Source organism: Sebastes umbrosus, chromosome 10 (genome assembly GCF_015220745.1).
Source record: "Sebastes umbrosus isolate fSebUmb1 chromosome 10, fSebUmb1.pri, whole genome shotgun sequence".
NCBI classification, from domain to species: Eukaryota; Metazoa; Chordata; class Actinopteri; order Perciformes; family Sebastidae; genus Sebastes; species Sebastes umbrosus.
In genome coordinates, this window is record NC_051278.1 from 16,930,278 (window position 1) to 16,955,273 (window position 24,996).

The 24,996-nt window shown below is 39.4% G+C and overlaps 2 protein-coding genes across 4 annotated transcripts in view; both read right to left on the bottom strand.

Moving 5' to 3' along the window:
* Positions 1-422: 422 nt before the first annotated feature.
* On the bottom strand, positions 423-11,209 carry bmp5 (bone morphogenetic protein 5). The gene is made up of 7 exons (XM_037781400.1): positions 10,298-11,209; positions 6,962-7,154; positions 2,520-2,668; positions 1,978-2,175; positions 1,458-1,534; positions 1,227-1,337; positions 423-1,080 (listed from the first exon to the last, which is right to left on the bottom strand). The coding sequence occupies exons 1-7, from the start codon at positions 10,809-10,811 to the stop codon at positions 931-933; spliced, it is 1,392 nt and encodes a 463-aa protein (XP_037637328.1). The 5' UTR covers positions 10,812-11,209; the 3' UTR covers positions 423-930.
* Positions 11,210-16,203: 4,994 nt separating this feature from the next.
* Positions 16,204-24,996, bottom strand: part of col21a1 (collagen, type XXI, alpha 1) — a 29,769-nt gene continuing 20,976 nt past the window's right edge. For 2 of the 3 annotated variants that reach the window (XM_037783289.1, XM_037783288.1), the window contains 13 exons: positions 24,035-24,079; positions 23,556-23,609; positions 23,395-23,448; positions 22,271-22,324; positions 22,094-22,165; positions 21,254-21,289; positions 20,462-20,506; positions 19,013-19,045; positions 18,776-18,922; positions 18,596-18,650; positions 18,318-18,509; positions 18,169-18,237; positions 16,204-17,487 (listed from right to left, as the gene is read on the bottom strand). In XM_037783289.1, coding sequence (XP_037639217.1) covers positions 17,300-17,487; positions 18,169-18,237; positions 18,318-18,509; positions 18,596-18,650; positions 18,776-18,922; positions 19,013-19,045; positions 20,462-20,506; positions 21,254-21,289; positions 22,094-22,165; positions 22,271-22,324; positions 23,395-23,448; positions 23,556-23,609; positions 24,035-24,079 — 1,044 coding nt within the window. In that variant the 3' untranslated portion in view covers positions 16,204-17,299. Of the gene's footprint in view, positions 17,488-18,168; positions 18,238-18,317; positions 18,510-18,595; positions 18,651-18,775; positions 18,923-19,012; positions 19,046-20,461; positions 20,507-21,253; positions 21,290-22,093; positions 22,166-22,270; positions 22,325-23,394; positions 23,449-23,555; positions 23,610-24,034; positions 24,080-24,996 lie in introns of those variants that run through there. The other variant, XM_037783290.1, reaches the window with a different exon arrangement.

Sequence of the window (24,996 nt, forward strand, 5' to 3'; positions counted from 1 at the left end):
TCAGATTAACTTGTGATGCTACGTTATTCTGTATGTATCAGCCATTCATAATTGTGGGTCCATAATGAAGACAAATCATAGAATGTATGTATAGATGGACGACGTATCTCCACTTCCTCCCACTGTACAAAAGTGAAGCCAAAATATCCCAGATATGGGAGCTGTCATCTTGAGATTTGACGTCATTTGGAGCCAGAGTCTGTGCAGTAGTGATAGCATCAAATAACTAATTAAAACCAAATTTATCAGAAAAATCAACACTTCACATAAATTAGCGTGATAAGAACTACCTAAAATGACAGAACCCATCTTTAGGAAAAATATATTTTAAGTGTACTCTGACTTTTTAGTTTGGCCTATGTCCCATCAGCTAACATGGAGGGGGCGGGATTTATGACCTATTCTGCAGCCAGCCACCAGGGGGCAATCAAGATGTTTTGGCTTCACTTTTGGGGAGCTGTCATGTTGTCCATCTTTATATACAGTCTATTAGACAAACTAAGAAACTCAAATTAGCGTTGAAGAAAAACACATCATAAATTGACATCCATGTATAATTCCAGCTCAGTGAGCATTTGTAGCACAAGCGTATTTTTAAAGGGGAAAAACAAGCAGAAGGGGAAGCGATCTTATGCATCATGATGACTCCAGTGAATAGTTAACTCATAAAAGTTATCATACAGACGTAACTAAGAGGGAGTATATGCCAACGGACACAAAAGTTAACTGATAACTGACGTAAAGTAAAATCATTTTGTCCTAATCATTTAAATATCACAATATTCAGTGCTATTTTATATAAAAAAGAAGAAAATAAATTAGGTAATAAAACTTTATATACATAATACTGTACATCACATCACACCTGCAGCAGATGTGTTTTCCAGCGGTTCCCATACCAGATAGCATAAATTAAAGTTAGCCCGGCCACTAATGGCAACCACATGACCTAACTACCATATTTCTATATTTCTTGAGGATAACGTTAGAGCTGTCATCAAAGTAAAGCACTGATATTGCGTTGAGCTTGGTCGGGGCGCAGCATGGCTTTGGCACATTGTCAGGAAACATTAAGTGGACCTATAAATGAGAGCATGAAGTAGGTTTAAAAGAGGTGCAACAGCAGTGAGTTTCAAATGAATTATACCTGCTGAGAACATTATTGTAGCTCATAACACGACTTTTATTGCAATTCACATGTGCAGTGCACTCTAAAGAATACTTACCAGGGTTTGCACAATTGCGTGATTTGTTGCATTCATGTGTGCGTTGAGTGGAAAAGAGCATTCGCCATCACAGTAAAAAGCAGCATAGCCCTCAGGTGCAATGATCCAATCCTTGACACAAAAAAAAAGAGCTTCCTTTATGACATAATTTCAAAAAAGTATTGTTCATTGTGCTGCCACCATTTGTTAGTGTTATAAATGTTTTTTTATTATGAAATAATTTTGTCTTACCTGCCAGCCCAAATCTCGAAAACTGACGTAAAGTTCGTGCTTCTTGCAGGCTTGCTTCTGTTCGCTTGTGTTGTAATCTGAAAAAATAAAAAAAGGTTTTTAATCATAACAGAAAGTACTGAATAATTATATATTTTGGTTTGCTTACTGTAGGAAGGTTAGCACAACAGTGGCTCAATGCACTAGAAATACATATATGCAGTCCATAAATACAGACTTTTGGAAGTACACGAGATCATCCTACAGTAGGGCTCTGTTAATTACTTCATTATTGTGATAAATGTTATACTATTAAAAAACAATTGATGTTTCATTAAATTTGGAGTTACAGGTGTTTTCTTTACCGCACATTTTAGAGATATCTCGCTGCTGGAAATTAAGTTATTTAGTCTGGCGGACTGATGGACAGGTCGTTAGCAGGGTAAAAGGATGTCATTAAAATGTATATAAGTAAGAGATTGGATGTGAATAAGATTAAAGAAACCGTAGCATCTAAACTACACTATAAAAGTGTACATACCTCCTGTTTTTGGTGCTTTAGATGATTCTTGTTGGTTAGTAGATTTATTACGATTGTGGTTCTTTTTCTTCCCACCAGCAGCTCTGACAGAGCGAAGCAACACCCCACTGGCCTTGAAGAAAGCAACCAGGAAAGGCTGTTTGGACTGGGGCCCGTTCCTCCCAATGATTCCAGCAGATTTCATGTTGATACTGCGGCCTTTGACAAACCAGAAGGTAAATACAACATTCAAAAACAAACCTTAAAAAAAATGTGATTATGTATAATTTTAGGACCGCTTTCAAGGTCCAGTATCTTTACAAATACTAGGTCAAGCCATTGATCTGTTTTGTGGATTTATGCCCATTTATAGGTGGTAAATAATCAAATAATCCACAGATTGTCAAATATACAAATCACATTTATCCTGAAGTCAATTAAAATGTATCAAATGCACACATGTGGATTTGTCTTAAACTTCCTTAATTTCTTGGCCTTTTCTAGAGTCCAGGAGTTACAAGTAAAAGAACAAATTCTTAGAAAGAAAAATGAACTTCACTTGCCGTCTACAGTCTCCACACAGAGCTGCAGGCCAAAGTTCTGCTGTGGGTTCATCACCCAGTGGTTACTGGTGGTCGTGATGTCAAACACTAGCCAGCCTCCGTCGGACGCCTGGACCTTTTTGGAGCCGAGCAAGAACGTTTCTGCATCGCTGAAGGTAAGAGAAAAACAACGAAAAGACCATCAGTCAAAAGGATGCACAGTCAAACAGACAGTACATACATGCAAGCAGCAACTGCTATTACACAACAAAAACAAGACACAGTAAGTGTTCTCATTATTTCAAATATATCATAATCCATTGAAAACGTATTTAATTTTTAGTCTCGGTGGGTATGTTGGTTTTCAGGATTATTACTCCTGTGTTTCGGAGAGGTGCCAGTGAAATGAATGTGGTCAATTAACTGCTTCATTATAATCAATGTACGAAACCTCAGTGCCCGCAACAGCACGTTAAGCTCTAGAGCAAATACAAACTGTCTGTGCACCCTTAATGTTGCATAGCTTTAATGGGACACAAAAAGGGAACCATATGTTTCTTTGAGGGCATTTGAACCGGGTCCAAGAGGTCGTAACCAGTTAGACTGGAACAGACAAACAAGGTATCACTGACTGATCACAAATGGATGCTTTAGCCCAAACTCTGTAGCAGGAGCCAAACATCTGAGTGGCTTTTATTACAGTTTTATTGTAGTTTCTTCATGTCTTCATCCTTTCTTCTCTAAAAAGGCCTTCATTATTGAAAACCGGTGATTTGGTGTGTAAGAGTAATTGCGCCATTTTTTGTGTGCCAGCATTGTACTGGAGATAAAAAGAAAGCATTTGTTGAAGAAGTTGTGTCTTGTAATAAACTGCAGAGTTGTGTGGTACAACGCGTGCCAAGATTTCATCTATTTGATGGGCAAAACATTTCAGGAGTTATGAATCATGTATATCAGCCCTTGTGTATTTTTAACATAAGGCATCAATCAACCCGAAGTTGAAAAAAGCCCCTGCTTTGCAATTTGCATTGGATTGCTTTCAAGTGGCAGATCGGATAAGGCAGCGCCTGTTCAGTTTTTGTGGTTACATGGTGCCGGTTGGAGAGAACCAAGATTTCCCCCAATAGTTCAGGAATTATTCATGTGTTTATTACAGGTGTAATAAAACTCAAACCTCATGTGGAATTCCAGTCGTTATGAGTGACATACTGGTGAACTTCCTCTTTGAAATGTACGGTATTAAGCTCATATCCTGTGATAATTTAGTTTGTGTAGGTAAGAATTCACCACTCCCATAGCCATATCCAACAGGAAAATGCTTATCCTGCCCCGTCATCTGTGATTACTGGATGTACTGTTCCACAGAGAGTGAGTTAAAGCCAGTGGATACCAGGGACGGAGGTAACTTCTCTTTTTTTAGACAAGTCTGTCTCCTGCAAATTATGCTCATGTGCCACTATTCTCCATTAGCAATTTATGTTCAGTAGCCAAAGTTCAGTGGCAGTGCAGGACGTGGTGTGACGTTGATATAGTGGAGTGGGAGGAGGTCAGGGTGGTGCGTAGTTGTCTGACTTTAAAGGTACCCTGTGGAGTTTTTGACCACTAGTACTGTAGATATATGAAGCAATATGTTTTTAAGAGGTCCTTGTTTTGTTCCGTTTGTGTGCTCAAGGACGGTGGTTTCCCCGATCGACAGTTAGTGGCAATAAAAAACCAAAATATTTTGCAGTGTGTCTACAACGGCAGTGAAGAAGAAAGCAAGCGAACATGCATGTACACACTGCAGGTTTTACATTCTAACAAAAATCGGCTCTGCAAATGTTTTAAAAGAAAGGAAATGCAATCAACCTATTCATTAGACCTCAGCGATACACACAGTGTGTTTAGGTGACAAAGAGTGAATGTAAATATAACAAAAATAGCTTTAATATAGAGTTAATATAGAGTGCAACAGGAATGAGTCTTAAAACCCAGAAATGAATAACATTTTAGCACTTCCTGTTCCCTCGTCTGGAAGTCAGTGGGTTTTTTAAATGGGTTTTTGGTTAGATGCCTGACATAAGGTCTATGGTTGACACAAGCTGAAGAGATTTTAACGTTTTGTTCTATGATATAAAATATGTCAGTAAATACCCTACTCGTGAATTTTGAAGCTTTTATGTGTCTTAAAAAAGGCGGTTGCTCACAAGTGGCTAAATGACACTACTAAACGTCATCACGCCGACTCGCCCGCCTCTACTGCCTCGTTTATAACCTAACGTTAGCTTTTAACTTCTGGCGATTGCATTCACACTTCAAAAATCATAAAAGTGGTGTTTATTTGTGAAGATTATCTTGCTGAATAAAACGTGTGAGTGTCATAAATGTGTGTTTGCCACAGAGCTTAATTTCTGCAATAATCTAAAACCCAATGGAAAAATCCCATTGGCTTTTTGTCGAGGGAACCCAGGGCAACGATAACTTCCTGGTTGGCCTACAAAAATACATCATCCCTGTAACACTCTACACTAGTAGTGAGTAATAGTTTACTGTATTCAACATTTACTCCAACCTTTACGTAAGCCTAACAAAGTTATTTTTAAAGTACTGTTGACAGAAAGTGAGGAGAGAGGGTTCCTGGCTGTACTTGAACTGGGGACATTGCTATTGCTGTACATGGTCACTATCTTAAACCCTTAAGATGCCTCAACAGAGGGGTTTTAATTTGCTACTTCAACCCACTAATTAACTGCTAAGTTAACTACTACTTAAAGGGGACCTATTATGCTCTTGTGCTTTTTCCCTTTCCTTTAGTGTGTTATATAGTTTTTAGTGCATGTAAAAATGTTCTGCAAAGTTACAAAGCCCAAAATCCACATCAAAGGGAGTTACTCTCCCCCACAGAAACACTGCTCCTGAACTGCCTGAAACACCTTGTTGAAGTCCCGCCTTTTCTTCTGTAACGTAGTGATGTCACCGAGTGACACATTTGCATAAACCCTGCCTAGCAGTTAGTTTGGCACGCCCTCAAACAAAGCCAGTTAAGAGCGGAGCTGGAACAGAGTCTGAAGAGTTTGGTTCGGTTGACCAATCACAACAGTGGGCCAGCTGACCAATCAGAGTAGACTGGGCTTTTCGGGCTCAAACAGAGTGTTTCAGACAGAGGGTGAAAAGAGGTGCTGTAGCACAGCCGGTATGAGAAAAGTACAGTGTTTGTTGAACAATAAATCATGCAAACATGTTCTAGTAGAAAAAAAGAATACAAAAATGCACCTGAAAATGAGCATAATATGTCCTCTTTAAGTTGGTGTACAAGTGGATTTTGTAGAAATAACAATCTGAAAACCATTGGCAGTTATCAATTTCTGTAGAAAAACATGAAATAATGAGTGTGGCTTACAAAGTAATGATACTCGTATAATATAATTTCATTGTGGCTTTCTAACTTGAGGAAAAACTTGAGCAAACCCCATACTACCAATATTGTTTCTAGGATTTCTTGCACTGGGAAATAATTGTTCTCCTTTGTGAGCACTAACTAAAACACACTACTCCCCATGAAAATGTGTGTGAAAACTTAGACTGAGCAGCCTTCCCCTTTAAGATGGCAGAGTCCATTGACTTGGCCCTTTTCAAAGCCCAGGAGGGCCATATCTCCCCTTCAATCACCCACACACATTTTTGGCAAGCGAATGTGGGCCCACTTTTAAGTACACCCTTGTGTATTCAGCTATGTCATGGTTTAAACTTCCGGCATATTGTTAAGACAGGCAGGTGGTGGGCATAACAGTGACCACGGGAGCACGGGAGCACCCGAGGGAGCCCCTTCCCCCCCTATTGTGGGCCCTCATGGTTTCATCTGGGACGCGGCCAGCTTGGCAGGCAACACAAGACGAGTGATAACTGATGGACCTTCCAAGCTTCATAAGTGGCCAACTTGCTAATGGACTCCTCTTTATCCGAGAACTATATTTGTAAGGCAGACATGGTGCGAATGAAGGAGAGCAGAGTTGGAGATAGAAGGGCGTTCTGTGCGAGTGGAAAGTTTTAACTGTGCAAGACAATAGCTGTTGGACTGTTTGCCTTTTTTAACTGTGAAATAAGATTAACTGCATGGGGTAAAAGTACTCATCGGGCCCCTGTTAGAGTGTAACTAGACTCAAATTCTGATTAGAAAGCAGGATTTTAATGTTTTGGTAGAGCTAATTTTTAACTATTTTACATGTTGTTGGTAGTTTAATCTATAAAAATCATAATTTTTTTGGAAGCTGGTCATATGTTTTGTATGTTAAATACTACTTCTATCTTTTGTAAAAAAAAAAATACAATATTTGTATCAGAAATTGTTTGGTGTACAAGTATAAAGTAGCAGAAAAATTGAAATACTCATGTAAATTGTACTTAGGTACAATACTTGAGTAAGTCTACGTAGTTACAATCCACCACTGTCTTTAATGTTTGGTTTTGGTGGATTAGGTACTTACTTGTTTTGATATTCCTTGATGACTTGATATATGGAAACCTTCAGAGTGACATTGTCGTAGCGGGCGTGACTGCGGTCCTTATAGATTCGAAACTCTGCCGCAGTCACCGCCTCTCCGTCCGGGATCTGAGTCAGATCAAAACGGAACTCCTTGTAGTGTCTTCGTTGGTGTGAAAAATCTTTATCTTTCTCCACTGGGAAAGAAAATATTTCATGATGAATTTCATTTATACTGGCAGCAAAGCTCACACTGATCAAGAAATATGACTTCAACTCCTGAACCGCTGCGTGCGTTGCTCTTAAGAGAGAAAATACGCCAGCATTAACGCACAGAAAAAGAGTAATTTATCACATCTTCTTTTACATTCCAGGTCCAATCCAAACATTTTGACTACCAACAAAAGCACTTTCCAGTTCATTAAATCAGTCAACTGAGTACAGGTAGCAGTTCCCAGACAGGCCCTCTACTGTGTGCCTAACTGCATTCTCTGGCCATGATGAATGGGCTGTCAGTTAAGAAAAACAGGCTGATTTCAATTAAAGACACTTTCGTCTGCTCCTCATGTGAGAGAAAAGACCAGACAGGATTCTTCAACGTCATGTGAGCATCTACTCTGACCTCATTTCTGACCTCATGCTGACCTCCTGTAGGTTTCATACAATGTGCTAAGAGTGTTTAATGACCCTTGACCTGTAAAACTAAATAGTTCTAATATAATGAGTAACATAGGATATCTTTTTCGGACATTTTTGAAACTTTAAAAACTTATAGCATGATTATTTTATGTTTTGCTGCTTGGAGATACATATCAGATAAGTGCAGCTTGAATTTTTGAAGTTTTTCTAGATAAAATAAAGCTGCTCAATGACTTTAATAATCAACATGCTGACAAAAGATGCTTTGATGCTACTAAAGTAACCGCTAACTGTCTCACACCCCTGCCTAGTAGCAGAAAAGTGGCATGTGGCTGAGGTCAGTGTATTTTCTGACACCCGTAGTGATATCATGCAGTGCATTTCCCTGATGTTTTATCGAGAGAGAACGCCTGCGGTTACTTAGCACAAACAGGTCAGAGGTCAGGGCTGACTTTTACCCACTGAGCGTGTTCCATTATATTAGCCACAGGCAGTAATCTGAAGCAGAGGTGCCACTGAGGGCATTTAACTCTAAAATGAAGATCAAATAATAATGACTTCACTCTCTGGTAAGGTGGAGCCGCATGCATTCTCGATGTGTCGCACATTAATTGGTTTCAGCTTGGATCTCCCAGCAGTATTCATATTTTTTAATAACACGTTTCATCTTCACTCCTCTCGCTGACTTCTTATTTATACACTGAAAAGTTCAAATGGGCATATTAAACTGCGTGAAATGCCACATAGACGTTTCTAAAACAGTTGAGGTCAGTAGCTATATTTGAGTGTACTGTAATAAAGACAGAGCCCCATTGAACACTTCACTGACAGTCCCCAGAACGAGAGCAGAGCTTTCAAGGCTGACAGTGTACATGCCCTGCTATAGTGGTAAGTGGAAACAGATGGGCACAGGCCAAGGTGAGGGATTATACTTCCAAGCAACTCTTTACAAATTCACTTTTTACATGTTTTTGCTCTATATATATTAAGAAAAGAAAATCGGTAACATCACAATACCAACATTATCTAAAGATTATTTATTTTTTATCTTTAGTTTATTCTGCAAGTTTCGTCATATTTCATTTTTGAGAAACTCTCCATGTGGCATGCTTAATATTTGAACTCATTAAAGAACAATAAATGCTATACAAATATGAAGAATAGAGCTACTGCCCGGCTTTCTCTTAAGGACAAAACCTCAAGAATTAAAAGGCATCAGTCAATATCACTCCCCTTTTAACAACAGGAAATAATTTAGACCAATTTTCTCAAGGTCAGACAGTCATCTGATAAGGCTCTCTGAACTGCTGGGTTAAGGGTCGCTGCTACTGAACAAACACAATCATTATACAGATCGGCTGCTTTTTTAATGGAAAGCAGCACAAATTGGTAAAAGGTCAAAATGTTGGGCCTAATTCCGTTAAATACTGAATATTTCACACAAGACTAAAGCAACTGAGCTGACTGATATCTGAAACATATTCACATTTAGATTTAGATTTAAAAGTAAAAAAAAAACAGCCTATAGGGAGTGAGAGGAAGTCAATAACTTTACTTAGATGACGAGCACATTTGTTTTTTAAATTATTTTTAGTATTATTATTTAATATTTAAAAAATAAAATTTAAAAGTGGTTTAATAGGACAAAACAGCTGAGATTATGTAACAAAAAGTGTTTAGTTATTTTGGCAAAATTAATTAACTGCATGTTCTGATAGCAACACAGCAGACACACTGAGAAATATCTTAATTAATTAATTAATTAAACCTCACCACATCAGATCTGCTTCCTCTATGGATTCTAAAGGCCCACCTAAAGTGTGATTACTAATTGGCCTTTTATATTAATTTTATAATGCTCATTTCAACAGTCTTTTACTTATGGATGTTATCTTGGTCTCTGTCTGTGGATATGTATGATTTTGTTGTCTGCTCTGTTGACCTGTTTTTATTCTGCCTGTGTGTCTGTAAAGCACTTTGGTCAGCTCATGTTGTCTTAATTGATCAAATGCTGCACTTTACTGTCTTTTGATTGTTTTTATTATCCTTTTAATTTTTTTCTTTTAACTTATACTTTTATATTCTTTTATTCGTTTTTATCTTATGCACTTTGTGCTCTTTTATCTTGCTTTTATATATGTAAAGCACTTTGAATTGCCTTTGTGTATGAAATGTGCTATATAAATAAACTTGCCTTGCCTTAAATGTGCTGAAGTAATAAATTAAACCTAACTTTTGGAATACATGGATGAAGGCTTTTAATGCTGCAGTATTTCAGTTCCTTGTCTACACTGGATTGGACAAAAATTGCACAAAATATTAGGCTTTTCATCACTAAAGGTAAAATCCTTATTATAGCTTATGTATTTTCTTTTGCAGTGGAGGGAATTAAGATAAATGGGAGTTGGAGATGGGAGTTTATGCTGCAGTATTTTAGTTTCTTGTCTACACTGGAATTTAACAAAAATGTGCACTTATTGTACAAAATATTAGGCTTTTCATCACTAAAGGTAAAATCCTTATTATAGCTAATGTATTTTCTTTACAGTGGAGGGAGTTAAGATAAATGTGAGTTGGAGATGGGAAGTTTTTAAAACTGTCACATCTCTTCAAACAACATAGAAACCATGGCCTGCTTTCTAAATTTCGATTAATATTGATTTAAGGTGAGAAATTAACCCCACTTTTTAATGCCACTTACCTAAATTGACAAAACTCATCACCATGTCTGCATCATTGAGGAAGTTGGTGTCGTGCACCGTGGTGAGCGCAGGACTGTGGCCCAGCAGAGGAGCTGCTCGGTACGGCTGAGCCACTCGGGAGTACCCGGTGGCATGCTGGTGCTGCTGCTGGGTTGGGCTGTAGTACCCTTTCCTGGAGTGCCCTTGAGCCTTGGCACTGAAGCTCTTCTGCTGCTGCTGCTGCACCATCACCTCCACCTCCACCTCCTCCTCCTCCACGGCCATGGCGTTGTACAGGTCGAGCATGAAGAGCGGTGCAGAGGACGCCTGCTTGCCGGGAGAGAAGGGCCTGGGTCGGTGCGGCAGGCCCAGGATGGAGAGGATCTCTCTCTGGATCTCCCTGCGCTCGTGGTTGCGCAGCCTCCTGTAGATGAAGCTGGAGTGCACGTGGTTGTCACTTAAGCCGCAGCGAGCGCACGAGAGAACGCTCAAGCAGCTCCACGCGAGTCCGAGTAGTAGCGCATGGTACTTCATCTTGGACAAGTTTGGTGAAGTTGAACTTTTACATCGCACTCTTGTGTGAGAGAGAAATAAGTTATATATCTCTGGGAATCATAGACTTCCCATATTAGCCACCGCAACTTTCACGGTGGTTAAACTACAGATGAAGGTATCAGCTTGCAAGAAAAAAGTAGTGCGCTCCTCTCCTCTCTCCTGCAAGTTTTGCGCGCTTCCTTCCTTCCAGCAGTATTTGCTCCTCCAGGGTCCATCCAAAGCTCTCTGCCACACCAAGTATTTATGGAGCTGTGTGATCCCTCACCTTTTACTCCTCTTGTGATGCAGGAACACGGAGAGGTACGCCCATTACGCAGAGAGGGATAACCCGGAGAGTTTCCAGTGTGGATGAAAATGTGTGAACACAGAGAGAGAGAGGAGGTCGACTCATGCTCCCACTCCTTTTTTCTTCTTTTTTTTCCTCTCCTCCCTTGAGTGTCCAAAGCACTTAAAGGTCCCATATTATAAAAAAGTGAGATTTTCATGTTTTTTTTTATAATAAAGCAGGCTTAAATCCTAATTTAAATACTGTGAAAGTATCGAAACACTCAATCCACAGGGAAATACACACAGCCTGTATTCAGAAACTCTGCATTTGAAACAAGCTGTCAGGATTTCTGCCCATTCGTGATGTCACAAATATACAATATTTAGACCCTTGACACAATTTTAAACGTAAACATTCTACATGTGTCCCAGTTTATTCCTGGTTGCAGTCAATGCCTATAGAAAGGAGGCTGGGTCACGCGTCATATCTCCGGGGGTATAACACATGCGTAGTAAAATCTCATCTGCACTCGCCGAAATTGAGCCAATTGCAACGCACGACCGCAGCTTCAGTTACACTGCGCATGTGTCATACCCCATACCCCAAGACCCATGTCCGCCCGTGACCCAGCCTCCTTTCCATAGGCCTTGGTTGCAGTGTATGTGAATGTCATTCACTGACAGGAAGTACACATGGACCCAAGCTGTTGCATAGCAACACAATTCTGTTGCAATTCTGTCAAAATGCGCTAAAACGGAGCGTTTCAGACAGAGGATAAATACAGGTATATTCAGGCCGACAGTATGAGGAAAATAAAGGGTTTTTTTTAACATTACAGCATGTAAACATGTTCTTGTAGAAACACAAAATACAAGTATGAACCTGAAAATGAGCATGATATGGGACCTTTAAATTGTTATTTCTGAAGTCTGTCACACATAAACACACACACACACACACACACACACACACCACCTACAGAAGCTTTGTAGTTGCACTCCCCAAGTATCCAAGTTTCCTATAGTGCTGTGTGCTTAGAGGAGGACCCAGGTGATTATCCTTTTTGTTTGTTTGTTCCACACTTCATCCTATATGATGCTGCAGTAAAAATGGCAACGCTCACACCAAACACAGAAAAAGTTAAAAAAAAAAAAAAAAAATACAGAAAGATGAGATCAATAATTTGTTGAATAAACCTGAAACATAAAGCCCAAAGCACAGACCAAACTAAGTTCACAAATCATTAAGATGTTTTAATTCTAGTAAAAAAAAAAAAGAAAGTCATACAAAAGTCACCTTAACACACCTCTCCCTTGAGAGAGAGAGTTTTTTGAGGCTATAGTTGCCCTCTTGAGTCCATCCCACCACACTCAACTTTTTGTTTTTGCATCCACCTCTAGTGGCAGCAATAAAACTACTCCAGCCCTGCAGTCCTCATGATGAATGTGGCGGCTCGGTGAGTGTAAAATGAGACACTTGAAATCCGAGAGGCCGTCTTTAACGAGTGAGAGAATAATGACAGAGGCTTTTAATCACCTCGACTTATTGAAGTCCACGTGTTTATGGGAGAGAGGACTCTCATGCTGCATTCACCACCACCAACAACAACAACAAGGATCCTGTTTTCATACAATACAGGCTTAAATATGATCCACTGGTGTGCTATGAAATATTATTTTATTAAAGCTGAAGTAGATTCAAGATTCAAGCCCTTTATTGTCATTGTGTAGTACAACGAAATTAGATTGTGACAACCCCATAGGTGCTAAAAAAGATAATACAATAAAAAAGAAATAGTGCAATATAAATATATAAAACAAATATATAAAAGATAATACAATATAAAATATAAAAATACAATATGTATATTGATGAGATGACAGTTTTGTCAGATTATTGCACAAAGTGTCCATCAGATAATTATATAATTATTGCACAGCATCATAAGTAGGCGAGATTGGAGCAAATATGATTAAAAAAAGTTATTTTTTTATAAAACGGTCGCTATACTGTGACAGTAGTACATGAAACAGGTAACCTGAAAAAAAAATCATGTGCCTCGGTGTCTTCCGGTGTTTCTAACAGCATCTGCAAGATTTCACAGACCGGAGGAAAACAAGCAGTAAGAGCTGATCTGAGGTCTGCTGTCGATGCGAGCTGGCTGTCAATCACTCGCGAACTCCGACTCAAACGGTCAACCTAGGCAGCGCTGATCAAATATGAATCAATATTATGTTACGTGAATGCCTATTTCTCTCCTCAAATGTCTTCAGAATCATCTCGTAGTGCACGGTTTAGCTGTAAAATGAGAAAGTTTGTGACGCGGCCGCCATTGTAAAAATCTGGTGAAGGAACGCCAAGTACCGGCCACATGACCGGAGCACAGCCAATAGGAACACTCTCTCTCTGAAATGACCTGTGATTGGTCAAAGTCTCCCGTCACGGGCTCGATTTTTTAAAGGTCTCATATCATGCTTATTTTCGGGATCATATTTGTATTTTGTGTTTCTAATAGAACACATTTACATGCTGTAACGTAAAAAAACAACTTTATTTTCCTCATTCTGTCTGCCTGAATATACCTGTATTTACCGTTTGTCTGAAACGCTCCGTTTTAGTGCATTGCAACGGAATTGCATTGCCAGGCAACAGTTTGGGTCCATGTTTACTTCCTGTCAGCTGATGTTATTTGCATAGACTGCAACTGGAAATAAACTGGGACACATTTAGAATGTTTATGTTTAAAACCGTGTAATGATCTATATATATATTGTGTATTTGTGACATCACAAATGGACATAAATCATAACGGCTTGTTTCAAACGCACAATTTCTGAATAGGGGCTGTGTGTATTTCTCCGTATATTGAGTGTTTTGATAGTTTAACAGGATTTATATGGCACTTAAACCTGCTTTGTAATATAAAAGACATGAAAATCTCACTTTTTACAATATGGGACCTTTAAAGCCGGACAACAGAGCCATGAGGAGGTGCAGAAGTCTAGTTATCTCTCAGAACACTTGAATTACAATATGCTCAAAGGTTATTATGGAGTTTTTGTCCAATGATGCCAAAAATATAGTGCCTTCTGCCACTTTAATTGCACCAGCAAACAAGTGGGCCTGCTTGTAATGTGCTGCACGGATTATTCCCATATCATCTTAAAGGAACACATCAGGGAAGAGATAAATATAATACAAAGATTGATAAGAAAATTCGATATTATTGCAGATATCTACAGTCTACAATGATTTCCATTTTCATAATTATAAAAAAAAAATACCCCAAAGAGCTGTATATAGTATAGAAAGGTTACGTTAAATCGAAATGCCTAGCTCCATTCTCAGAGGAGCATTAAGTAAACAGCATGTTGAAGTAAGTATGCTGGGATAATTAAAAACATAAATACTCTGAGGTTTCCATGTGATGGGTGGCTGCTGTCCAAAATGAAAAAAAGGAAGAGTCTCTTAGGTGAATAACTCCTGGACATGCTGGATGTTACCACATAGCGCCATCTAGTGTCCAAAGCACTTAAATTGTTATTTCTGAAGTCTGTCACACATTAAAAACACACACACACACACACACACACAAACACACACACCGCCTACAGAAGCTTTGTAGTTGCACTTCCAAGTATCCAAGTTTCCTAGTGCTGTGTGCTTAGAGGATGACCCAGGTGATTATCCTTGTTTTTTGTTCCACACTTCATCCTTTTTGAGGCTGCAGTAAAAATGCACCAAACACCGAAAAAGTAAAAAAACAAAATCCAGGAAGATGAGATCAATAATTTGATGAATAAACCTGAAACGTAAAGCCCAAAGCACAGACCAAACTAAATTCACGAATCATTAAGATTTTTTAATTCTAGTAAAAAAAAAGAAAGTCATACAAAAGTCACCTTAACACAAAATAATAAAATTACAAAAGCTGTTTAAGACTTGTCACGCGCTGAAATACACAGTTATGACTCTTTTATAAATAACAATAAAATACTTGCTACAGTAATGAAAGGTAAGCCTAAATGACAACACATTTCAAAGTAAAATCTCAGCATGTTCTTAGATGATGAAACATTTGGCTTCCTAATTGGAATATTGAACGGGTATTGTGATAGGAGGGAAAGTATTCATTTATCTTGGCTGATACACAATATTAGCTGTTTTCATTAAGAGTTAAGTGCTTAACAGTCAAGCTGAATGTTTTTGGAACACGGGCTTACAGCAGCTCAAAAACAGCTACAGGAAATCACAGTCTTGTGCTGAAACATGCCAATTCACACATAATTTATGATGAAATAATTCACTGAACATGGAATTTATAGATCATAGAAGTTGAGTGTTTTTTTAACAGAAGATATAGCACACACATAATACATACAAGAGCTGTCAACGTTAACGCGATAATAACACGGAACGTTTCTAGTTTCATGATACCAGTTCCAACAATTTTCAAGATACTGGTATCATATGAAACTAGAAAACCTAAGGAATCCATTGGTTAAATAACGCTATGAATTTACGCTAAATTTTGGTGAGGAAAAACTGGCATGGCCATTTTCAAAGGGGTCCCTTGACCTCTGACATTAAATATGTGAATGAAAATGGGTTCTATGGGTACCCACGAGTCTCCGCTTTACAGACATGCCCACTTTATGATAATCACATGCAGTTTGGGGCAAGTCATATTCAAGTCAGCACACTGACACACTGACAGCTGTTGTTGCCTGTTGGGCTGCAGTTTGCCATGTTGTGATTTGAGCATTTTTTTTATACTAAATGCAGTACCTGTGAGGGTTTCTGGACAAATTTTGTTATTGTTTTGTGTTGTTAATTGATTTCCCAATAATAAATATGAACATGCATTTGCATAAAGCAAGTATATTTGCCCACTCCCATGTTGATAATAATATTAAATACTTGACAAATCTCCCTTCAAGATACATTACGAACAGATTAAAAAATGTGTGATTAATTTGCGATTTATCGCAATTCAATATTGTAATCGATTGACAGCCCTAATATACACTGATCAGCCATAACATTAAGACCACTGACAAAAAATGGGCAAGCGTAAGGATGTAAGCGACTTTGACAAGGGCCAAATTGTGATGGCGAGACGACTGGGTCAGAGCATCTCCAAAACTGCAGCTCTTGTGGGATGTTCCCGGTCTGCAGTGATCAGGACCTACCAAAAGTGCTCCAAGGAAGGAAAACCGGTGAACCGGCAACAGGGTCTGACCCAAGGGTCATTGATGCACGTGGGGAGCGAAGGCTGACCCGTGTTGTCCGATCCAATAGAAGAGCTACTGTAGCTCAAATTGGTGAAAAAGTTAATGCTGGTTCCGATAGAAAGGTGTCAGAACACACAGTGCATTGCAGTTTGTTGCGTATGGGGCTGCGTAGCCACAGACCGGTCAGGGTGCCTATGCTGTCATAATGTTATGGCTGATCGGTGTATATTTAGATGCCGCATTGGCTTTTGGATCAATGTCGCCGCTTTATTGGGGAAGCCAGGACTTGCCTGTACACAAATACAAATGTGCTGCTGTTTTTCTGGATAAAGAGCTCTATAATAAGTCTACATTTCTCAACTGATTTCAATGAGTTTTTTATATTCAAGCTTTTTTGATCTACGTGGAGTACTGTATATATTCAGAAAAACAGCAGCTCCCTCATTCACTTGTATTTGTTTACAGGCCAGTCCTGACTTCCCCAATATGACGTCGATGTTGACATATTGCAGCAACGGGCTGAAGTGGCCAATGTGGTATCTATGTATAAATATCTATGATTTGGCACCCATCCGATGTGTAGTGAAAATTTAGTGAGCGACATGCAATGAAGCAACACCAGGGGGCAATATGAGAAAATGCACCAGTCACACTGCCCAGAGAGACATGAAGTACATGAGTTCAAGGTGCTCAGATGAGAGGTGTTAAATGGAGCCAATTATTTATTATCTTAACACCATTAAAACCTCAAAGCATGTTCGAAGTTGTGTGGATGATAATACAAAATACCAAGAGATAAAATGTGATAGGATCTAGTTCTGTTGACTGTCTGAGATCACAGAAAAGGTGTTAGAGGAGGTTTTGTTTCCACGACAGAGAGAAACTGTAAAGAAGAGATCTTCCTGAGAATGGCTGTTTGTTCCACATCAGCTCTAGACTGGTGCCTGCAGCGACGCCGCGTTACGTCAATAGTTTGGCCCTTTGCTGTAAGGATCCCGCCTCATCATGCTACCGTAGCACATGGATGGATCACACACCCCAGGCCGACCAGGGATGCCAGGATTTCCACTTTTACCGTCTGCTCCGTTTAGACCAGGGGATCCAGGCTCACCTGGAGGACCTGGTTTACTGTACCCCTGGGGACCCATTGGACCTGTGGAGATAAAAAAAATACTAAGCTATGATCAGTTCAGAGGAACGGTACACACAGTACTTAAAGGATGAAATCTAGCTTAAAGTATCCCAGCGAATTAGCTCCCACATGGCTCTTTAAATGATTAGGACCTGACACACCAGGCCCAGAGAAATCTCTCTGATTGGCCGTTCAGCTTAAGCGAATCAGTGTACGAGAAGAGAAACGGAAGTGAGTTAAGCAATCAAAGACTAAAGTCAAGAGGGCACACACAGAAAGCTCTTCTCATTTTTCATCTTCATCTCATCTGATCATTCCGATACACGGATATTTTGACAGCGACATGGCCATCTGGAATGAAGCTAAGTGGTGAGTGAGAGTGGTGTGAAAATCCTTGGCAAATGTCATTTTGTTTCATGTACATATCATAACAATGGCTTGTATATCTGCAGTCCTCTTTCTTCTGGTTCCCCTCTTTGAATGACGAATACAGACTAACGCTACCTGCTGGTATGGAAAGTTATTTCCTCTCATGCAGGTGCAGAACGTACGTGGTAGTTGCTCGTTGTCTTTGCGGTGTGTCCGAGTGCAACTTTTTGGCCGAGACAAAGACGATGTGAGGCATTGCTACAGTCGGCCTCCGTTGCCGCTAGTTCTTTGATGTCGGTTTGGTGTGTCTGAATAATTAGTCACATTTTTTACCTGGTGGCCCTTGGTCTCCGATGGTGGTTCGACCAGGGCTCCCCTTCTCACCCGTGAAACCTGTTTCTCCTGCAAACACAAGCAAACCTGTTTGATCATCCTGTAAAACAGCTTTAATAACAAGGTATAAACTTTGAGGCTGGCTTTACCTTTCAGCCCATCAATACCAGGGTGCCCGGGCCGACCAGGGCGGCCTGGCTGTCCCCCGGAGCCACTAAGTCCAGAAGGACCCCTGAGTCCTTGGAGCCCAGGTTGACCTGGAGGACCAGGAGATCCAGGCCGGCTTTGACATCTGGTACAGCTACTCTGCTGGTTGCTCAGCAACAATAAAGGCAGCTCAGCTAGGAGGATTGACAGTGAAAATATTTCAGGTGTGTGGTGAAAACACACAGAAACATCATCATCATCAGTCTATAATGATACTCACACTGAAGAATCTCTCTGCAGATTTGACGAATGTGATTGTCGGACATTTGACTTGCCTGGAATAAAAAGTGATGTGATGATATGGATCTGTCCACTGCATTATGTTAGTCAATATCAGATATAACATCATAACGAAAGACATTATCGACAGTAAAGTTAGAACAATGTGTAGCGCACATACAGATCTTCCTTCAGGTCCAGGTTGGCCAGGTGAACCACTGTCCCCCGGCAGCCCCCGGGGACCAGGTGGGCCTGACTGACCCGACTGTCCGGGCCGTCCCACTTGACCTTCTTGACCTCTCTGCCCCGAATCCCCTGCTGTCCCTTTCTGGCAAAAATACCACCCCAGGGTTATCAATACATACAACAATTCAGGTTGGATGGAGGTAGAGTTATTAAAACATTCAGCTTAACATACCTCTCCTTTTAGTCCCAGTGGACCAGCGGAGCCCTGTCAATCAAAGTCAGGATACGTCATTAAATATTACAAAGCACTCAGAGAGCACATACCTCCAACAAGGCTGCACAATCCTTAAAGTGTGCTGTATTGTAATAACAGAAAATCAGCTTCTAGATCAGCATTAAAATGCTCAGTGACAGATAATCTTGTAGATTTTGTTTTTTCAACTAAATCTTGGAAATATTAGGGAGAAGCAGACAGAAGTTACCACACTGAACCAAAGCAATGTACTGCTGCGGACGGGGGCAGCAAAACATATTTTAGCTACCTAAAAGAAAGGCTCACCATAAAAAATCAATATCAGTTTAAGTGTATGCTATATTTAGAATACTAGTCAGCTATACAGTCTATGTTTCCGACGGGGAACTGAAGCCGCTATTTATGCTCTCAATTAGTTAGTTTGTTTGTGCTATTGTGTGACTTTGATGAATCCAAACTAACCAAAGTCACACAACAACACAAACAAACTAACCAATTGAGGCAGACGTAGTGACTTCCGTGTTCTGCACGTTTTTTCAATGGAGTCTGGTGGCTTTGGCGAGATCATACTGTAGATGGATACAATGGCTTCAGTTCCCCGTCGGAAAGGACTGTCTGATGGCAAGGTAAAGCAGTGAAAATATTCTAAATATAGCATACACTTAAACTGATATTGATTTTTTTTTTAGGTTGGCCTTTCTTTTAGGTGGCTAAAATACATTTAGCTGCCGGCCCCGTCAACAGCAGTACATTGCTTTGCTTTCGTGAGGTATCTCCTGTCCATCATATATTGTTGGTAATACATTGACTATGGATAAGTACCTCATACAACCCCACTTCAAAACACCCAAACTATCCTAAATTTGGTTACAGTTGCCACCTGCATGCATTCATTAAATTTATGTCAAATAGACCATGCCTTCAAGAATTTGACAAGCCATATTGAGAAGATCATCCGTACAGGGTCATACGAATATTTTATATACAAACATGGTTTGGATGAGGAGTGGTTGAATAAAATAAATAAAATCACTGTACAAAAAAGTGGGTATTGCCTATATAGATTAGATATGTACTGCTCCAACTCGTTTTTACTGCTTATTCCAAGAAGAAATAATGTTGCTAAGCCTCACAGCTCAGGAGTTATGAGTGAAGATTTAAAGTGCTTAACAAATGGCCACATGGTGGCGCTATCCACTTTTAAAACTAATTTACAGTTTTTGAGCTTTCCTGATAATTATCAGACAGAGACCATTCTTGAGGGAAGTAATTAATATATTGTTAAGTTTTATCTTAATTTGCACAGAATTAAAAGAAAAGGATTTCAAAACTATAAAACAAAATATCTTGGTGATTTTATTCTGCATTTTCTGTGTCCATTTGGTTGAAAGTCTTCACCACACAATAAATCTGATCAAAGAAACTCACGTGTTCCCCTGGCCGACCATGCTCTCCTTTTTCACCTCTCATTCCCTGGTGAGAAAACCATTAGATTAACATCACGAAAGCATCGGAAATCATTGTTTCAAGCACTGGGCTTTACTGTATGAGCAGCACATGGTACTGTAGATAGTGCTGCAGGTTAAAACATCCACTCAAAACATGATGATTGATGCATTTTTTTAGAGGTATTTATGGGTGATAATGTGTTTTAAATGCCACACTATGATTACACTTCCTTGTTGAGTTCCAGAGTTGATTTTGTTGTCAGGACATAAAATGTATCCAGTTTAGCATGATGGAGAAAACCATACTGGAAGTCAGTACAACCGCAAAGATCCAGTTATACTTCCAAAAGACACATGATGTTTTCCTAACCCATAATCAATATACTATAATAAGTCAGGCTTTATTTCTGCTGGATTATTGAAATATTCTGATTTTTATGTGAAATCAATTAAACACAATATATTCCTCCACTAATAGAAGTGCACTACTTACAGTATAGTCTGCCTACAGTGTTGAATACAATCTTACAACAATTATTAGATAAGGTCAACACTGTGATTTTAATAAAACAGATCAATGGTAGCGATTTCTTTTGGACCAACGTCTAAATCTGACACCCAATGGTGATAAATTACACTTACATTTATTCAAAGCTGTCAATTTGAGTTATTATTTTAGATTAGCGTTACAGAGGTCAACACGATCACAGTATGATCTGCTTGTGTGACTAAATAAGCGTTGATGGCAGTGTAAGTTTGTCTCCAATCTTACCGTCTCTCCTCTTTCACCTAGATTTCCTCTTTGTCCCTGATAAAGAAATAAAGACATGGATCATAATTTAGTACGTTGTATAGTACATTTTGTGGCATTGAAAGAAACACAAGTTCCAAATGATTTACTGAAAAAATGTACAGTATATCCAGAATACATCTTTAAACTAAAGTTGATATCACAGTAGTAGTATCTGCAATGATTAATTGATTAATTGTCAACTATTAAATTAATCGGCAACTATTTTGATAATCAATTAATCGGTTTGAGTAATATTTAAGAGAAAAAAGTAAAACAATTTTGATTCCAGCTTTTTAAATGTGACTATTTTCTGGTTTCTTTACTCCTCTATGACAGTAAACTGAATATCTTTGAGTTGTGGACAAAACAAGACATTCAAGGACGTCATCTTGGGCTTTGGGAAACACTGATGTACATTATTTTTTACCATTTTCTGACATTTTATAGACCAAACAACTAATCCATTAATCAGAAATAATAGACAGATTAATCGACAATGAAAATAATGGTTAGCTGCAGCCCTCTATCACAGTGACGACTTCTCTTATCTGGCTTACAAATGTCCAAACACAACATGTGGTAATGTCAATGCGGAAAAAAACAGTACTGATTTTTGTTACTGATATGGCAGTTAAGTCATTATTACAACTGGAATTTCAGGTGAACTAGTGGACATACATTTTACATTTGACCAGACTGGGTTAACCCTGACCAGTAAACAACTATTCATAAATCATATATCTCAAAAGATTTCAACTGGATAAAAGGGGCAGAGACGGCAGTGTCACAACACTGGCAGAAAAACATTCGTATAAATACCTTGCTTCCCTTCAGGCCTGGCATACCCGTATGCCCCGGCTGACCTGCTCCTCCTGGTTCTCCTGTACTCCCCTTTAGTAGTATCCAATAATACTTTGTTACATTGTGGATAAACACATGTTCAGACATACAGTAAAGTCACCTGGTTCATATTAGATTATTTAAATGGAAACATACCGCAGGGCCTGGTGTTCCTTGTACACCTGGACTTCCACTTCCACCCTTATTCCCCTTGATTAAGAAATAAAACATGGCTTACTACTTAAAACATAACATCCAAACCACATCATGTCACGGACGGGACTGCAGTTGGTATTTTCACTTCCTTATCATAATTCATTTTCATTGATCCGTGATATTCAGCATACCTTCACAAGGTTTCAGTGTATTACAGCTTGACGTTCAATTATGTCTAATCGTCTGCGTTCATTTCCAGACGAACAAGCCTCGGTAATTGCAGTCTGAAGGTCGGCCATGAACTCAAAGTATATCCTGCCTGTCCGTAAACTAGCTTTTTGCTTGTGTGCCATTTACCAATACACATTGGCTTGTTAAAGGCATATCAGCTAATGAAAAGTGATTCGGAGACAGAGCGTCCAGACCAGACAAGCCAGACTGCTTACATTTCCACTAAGATTTCCACTGACGAAAGCAGTAGGGCCGGATCATCGCTTAATTTAGCGCTGCCGGTGTGGCCAACAGATCGTTACTTGAGCTAAAGTGTATTTTAGAAAAACAGCGACCAAACAAAACATGCAACGTCGCTGACCCGAGCAGCTTTCGATGCATTTCAATCAACTCGTTGGTTAGAAAGCTTCAAAGATTTACCCTCATCAAAACTAGGGACACTGTGCACTGCTATGCATGTTGTATAGGTTGGATGATGTAGGGCTTGGGAATGTACAGTCACATAACGCAACACTGATCCCCTGTACTTGTTGGCAGCTGTTTAACTGCACTACATTGTGCTTGGACTCAACTTAAATCACGACATGACTCGGCCTGCAGCTTGTCAGTCGTTGATGCCAGCGTGTGTGGATTGATCTGCAGTATTGACTTTTCTGGGTCACAGTTTGAGCCAGTGCACTCACAGCCCCAGGGATGCAGAGGGCGGATAAACTCACATTATATTTAGTGCACAGTTTATCCATTTTAAATACTTTATTCAATCTTTTTGATGACTATCGGTAAGAAGAAAGTCAGTGATTATTTCTGCTAGCTTCATTGTAGCTTTGCATCACTGACATTACAGCTGTTTGAAGAGGCTCAAAGGGGATTTCCTAACAGGCATACATGATTACCTTGGGTCCAATTGATCCTTTTAAACCAGACGCACCAGGTAAACCCATTTCACCCTGCAGCAGAGGGAAGAAATTGTTTTGGTAACTCTTAAAATTCAATATTAACACTTTGGTGTGCACTGCACCGACACACACATATAGTCCAACAGTTGTCAACTCACAGGTGGTCCAGTCGATCCTGGAAAGCCCCGGGATCCAGGCGAACCAGCTTCCCCCTTAAAAATGAAAATCACATCAGTCAAACATGATCACAAAGAATTATGCAAAACCGTTAATACGTTTATTAAGCCGCATGCTTTCAAGTTGTCCGCCCATCCGCACTGTGAATGCGATATCTCAGGAACACCTGGAGGGAACTCCTTCAAATTTGGCACAAATGTCCATTTGGATTAAATGATGAACTGATTAGATTTTTGTGGTCAAAGGTCAAAGGTCACTGTGACTTCAAAGACACATTTTTGGCCATAACTCAAGAATTCATATGCTAATTATGACAATTTCCCCGCACATGTCTAACAGGATAAAATGATGAAGGGATGACATATCGGACAGATATGGATATGAACTGCAACTTGACTGGTCGGCAAATGCATACAACCGCGAGGCAAGTTTTGCACATACATTAGGAACAGGAGCTCACCTTTTGTCCATTCAGGCCGACAATTCCTGGCAATCCAGGCATACCCTGGGAGCAAGGAAACAAATTATACTGTATTGCAGATCAATATATTCAATCATGACAAAAAAGAAAAAATGTTTGTAATGATTCTGTTTGTCTATCGTTTTTTAATAAAACTGCATGTTTTCGTTTGCAGTGTTTCTGAACAGATATGAAAAGCAGCATGAAGGACTACAGGTTCCAGTTTACATTATTTCAGAGTGAAATAATGATTTCATTGTGTCAGTAACAATTGTAGCCAATTGCTCAATAAAAAGGAACTGATTGAACTGACATGGTGTACCAAGAAATGTTACACTCCCCAGTTACAGTTGGCTAGTTGTACACAGGAAAAAAGAGAGATTGAAACATAGTTTTGGGCTTTTTGAAAGAATATTTCATTTCATTTCCTTCTTCAAAGTGCCTTGCTGTGCAGTAGTGCAGCACTGTCTAAGGTTTTATCACTACGCCAGGTGTACAATCTCTAGATGAATCCTGTGTGCTGCAATTGAACTGTGCACATGTTTAATTTACTGATAAATGCAATAATAGAAAAAGTAGCTGCTATTTAAATTGCATGTAGGAAAATGAAGAAAAGCCGATCCAAATTTACAAATGAATGGTTTAATACATTGAAAGTTTATGTGGTTCAACACATGCAGCAAAACTACCCTGGAGAGCCTCTTTACTTTTTTGTTTTGACGTTATTTTCTTCCGAGATAAATGCTTGCAGATGCTTGGTGGTTGCCTCAGACTGAAGTTTGAGTAACATGTGTTCTTAGTGAATAGATTTGAAAGGCAGGCAGAGAGACAGATTATAAAGATAGAGCCACCCAAGCACTCACACTCTACTTATAGGTGGAGAAATCCTCATCTCGGGGCCCGACACTGAAGCTCCAACTTCATCGTGTTTTAACTTGAGGAAGTACGGCACTAATCCCGTC

What these genes read in the sequence shown, in the direction of transcription:
- bmp5 (XM_037781400.1), bottom strand. Translation starts at nt 10,811, where the DNA reads ATGAAGTACCATGCGCTACTACTCGGACTCGCGTGGAGCTGCTTGAGC. An exon ending in ATCAAGGAATATCAAAACAA is followed by an intron (nt 2,669 to 6,961) that starts GTAAGTACCTAA and finishes TCTTACCTTCAG; the next exon opens with CGATGCAGAAACGTTCTTGC. An exon ending in TAAAGCACCAAAAACAGGAG is followed by an intron (nt 1,535 to 1,977) that starts GTATGTACACTT and finishes TTATTTTTTCAG; the next exon opens with ATTACAACACAAGCGAACAG.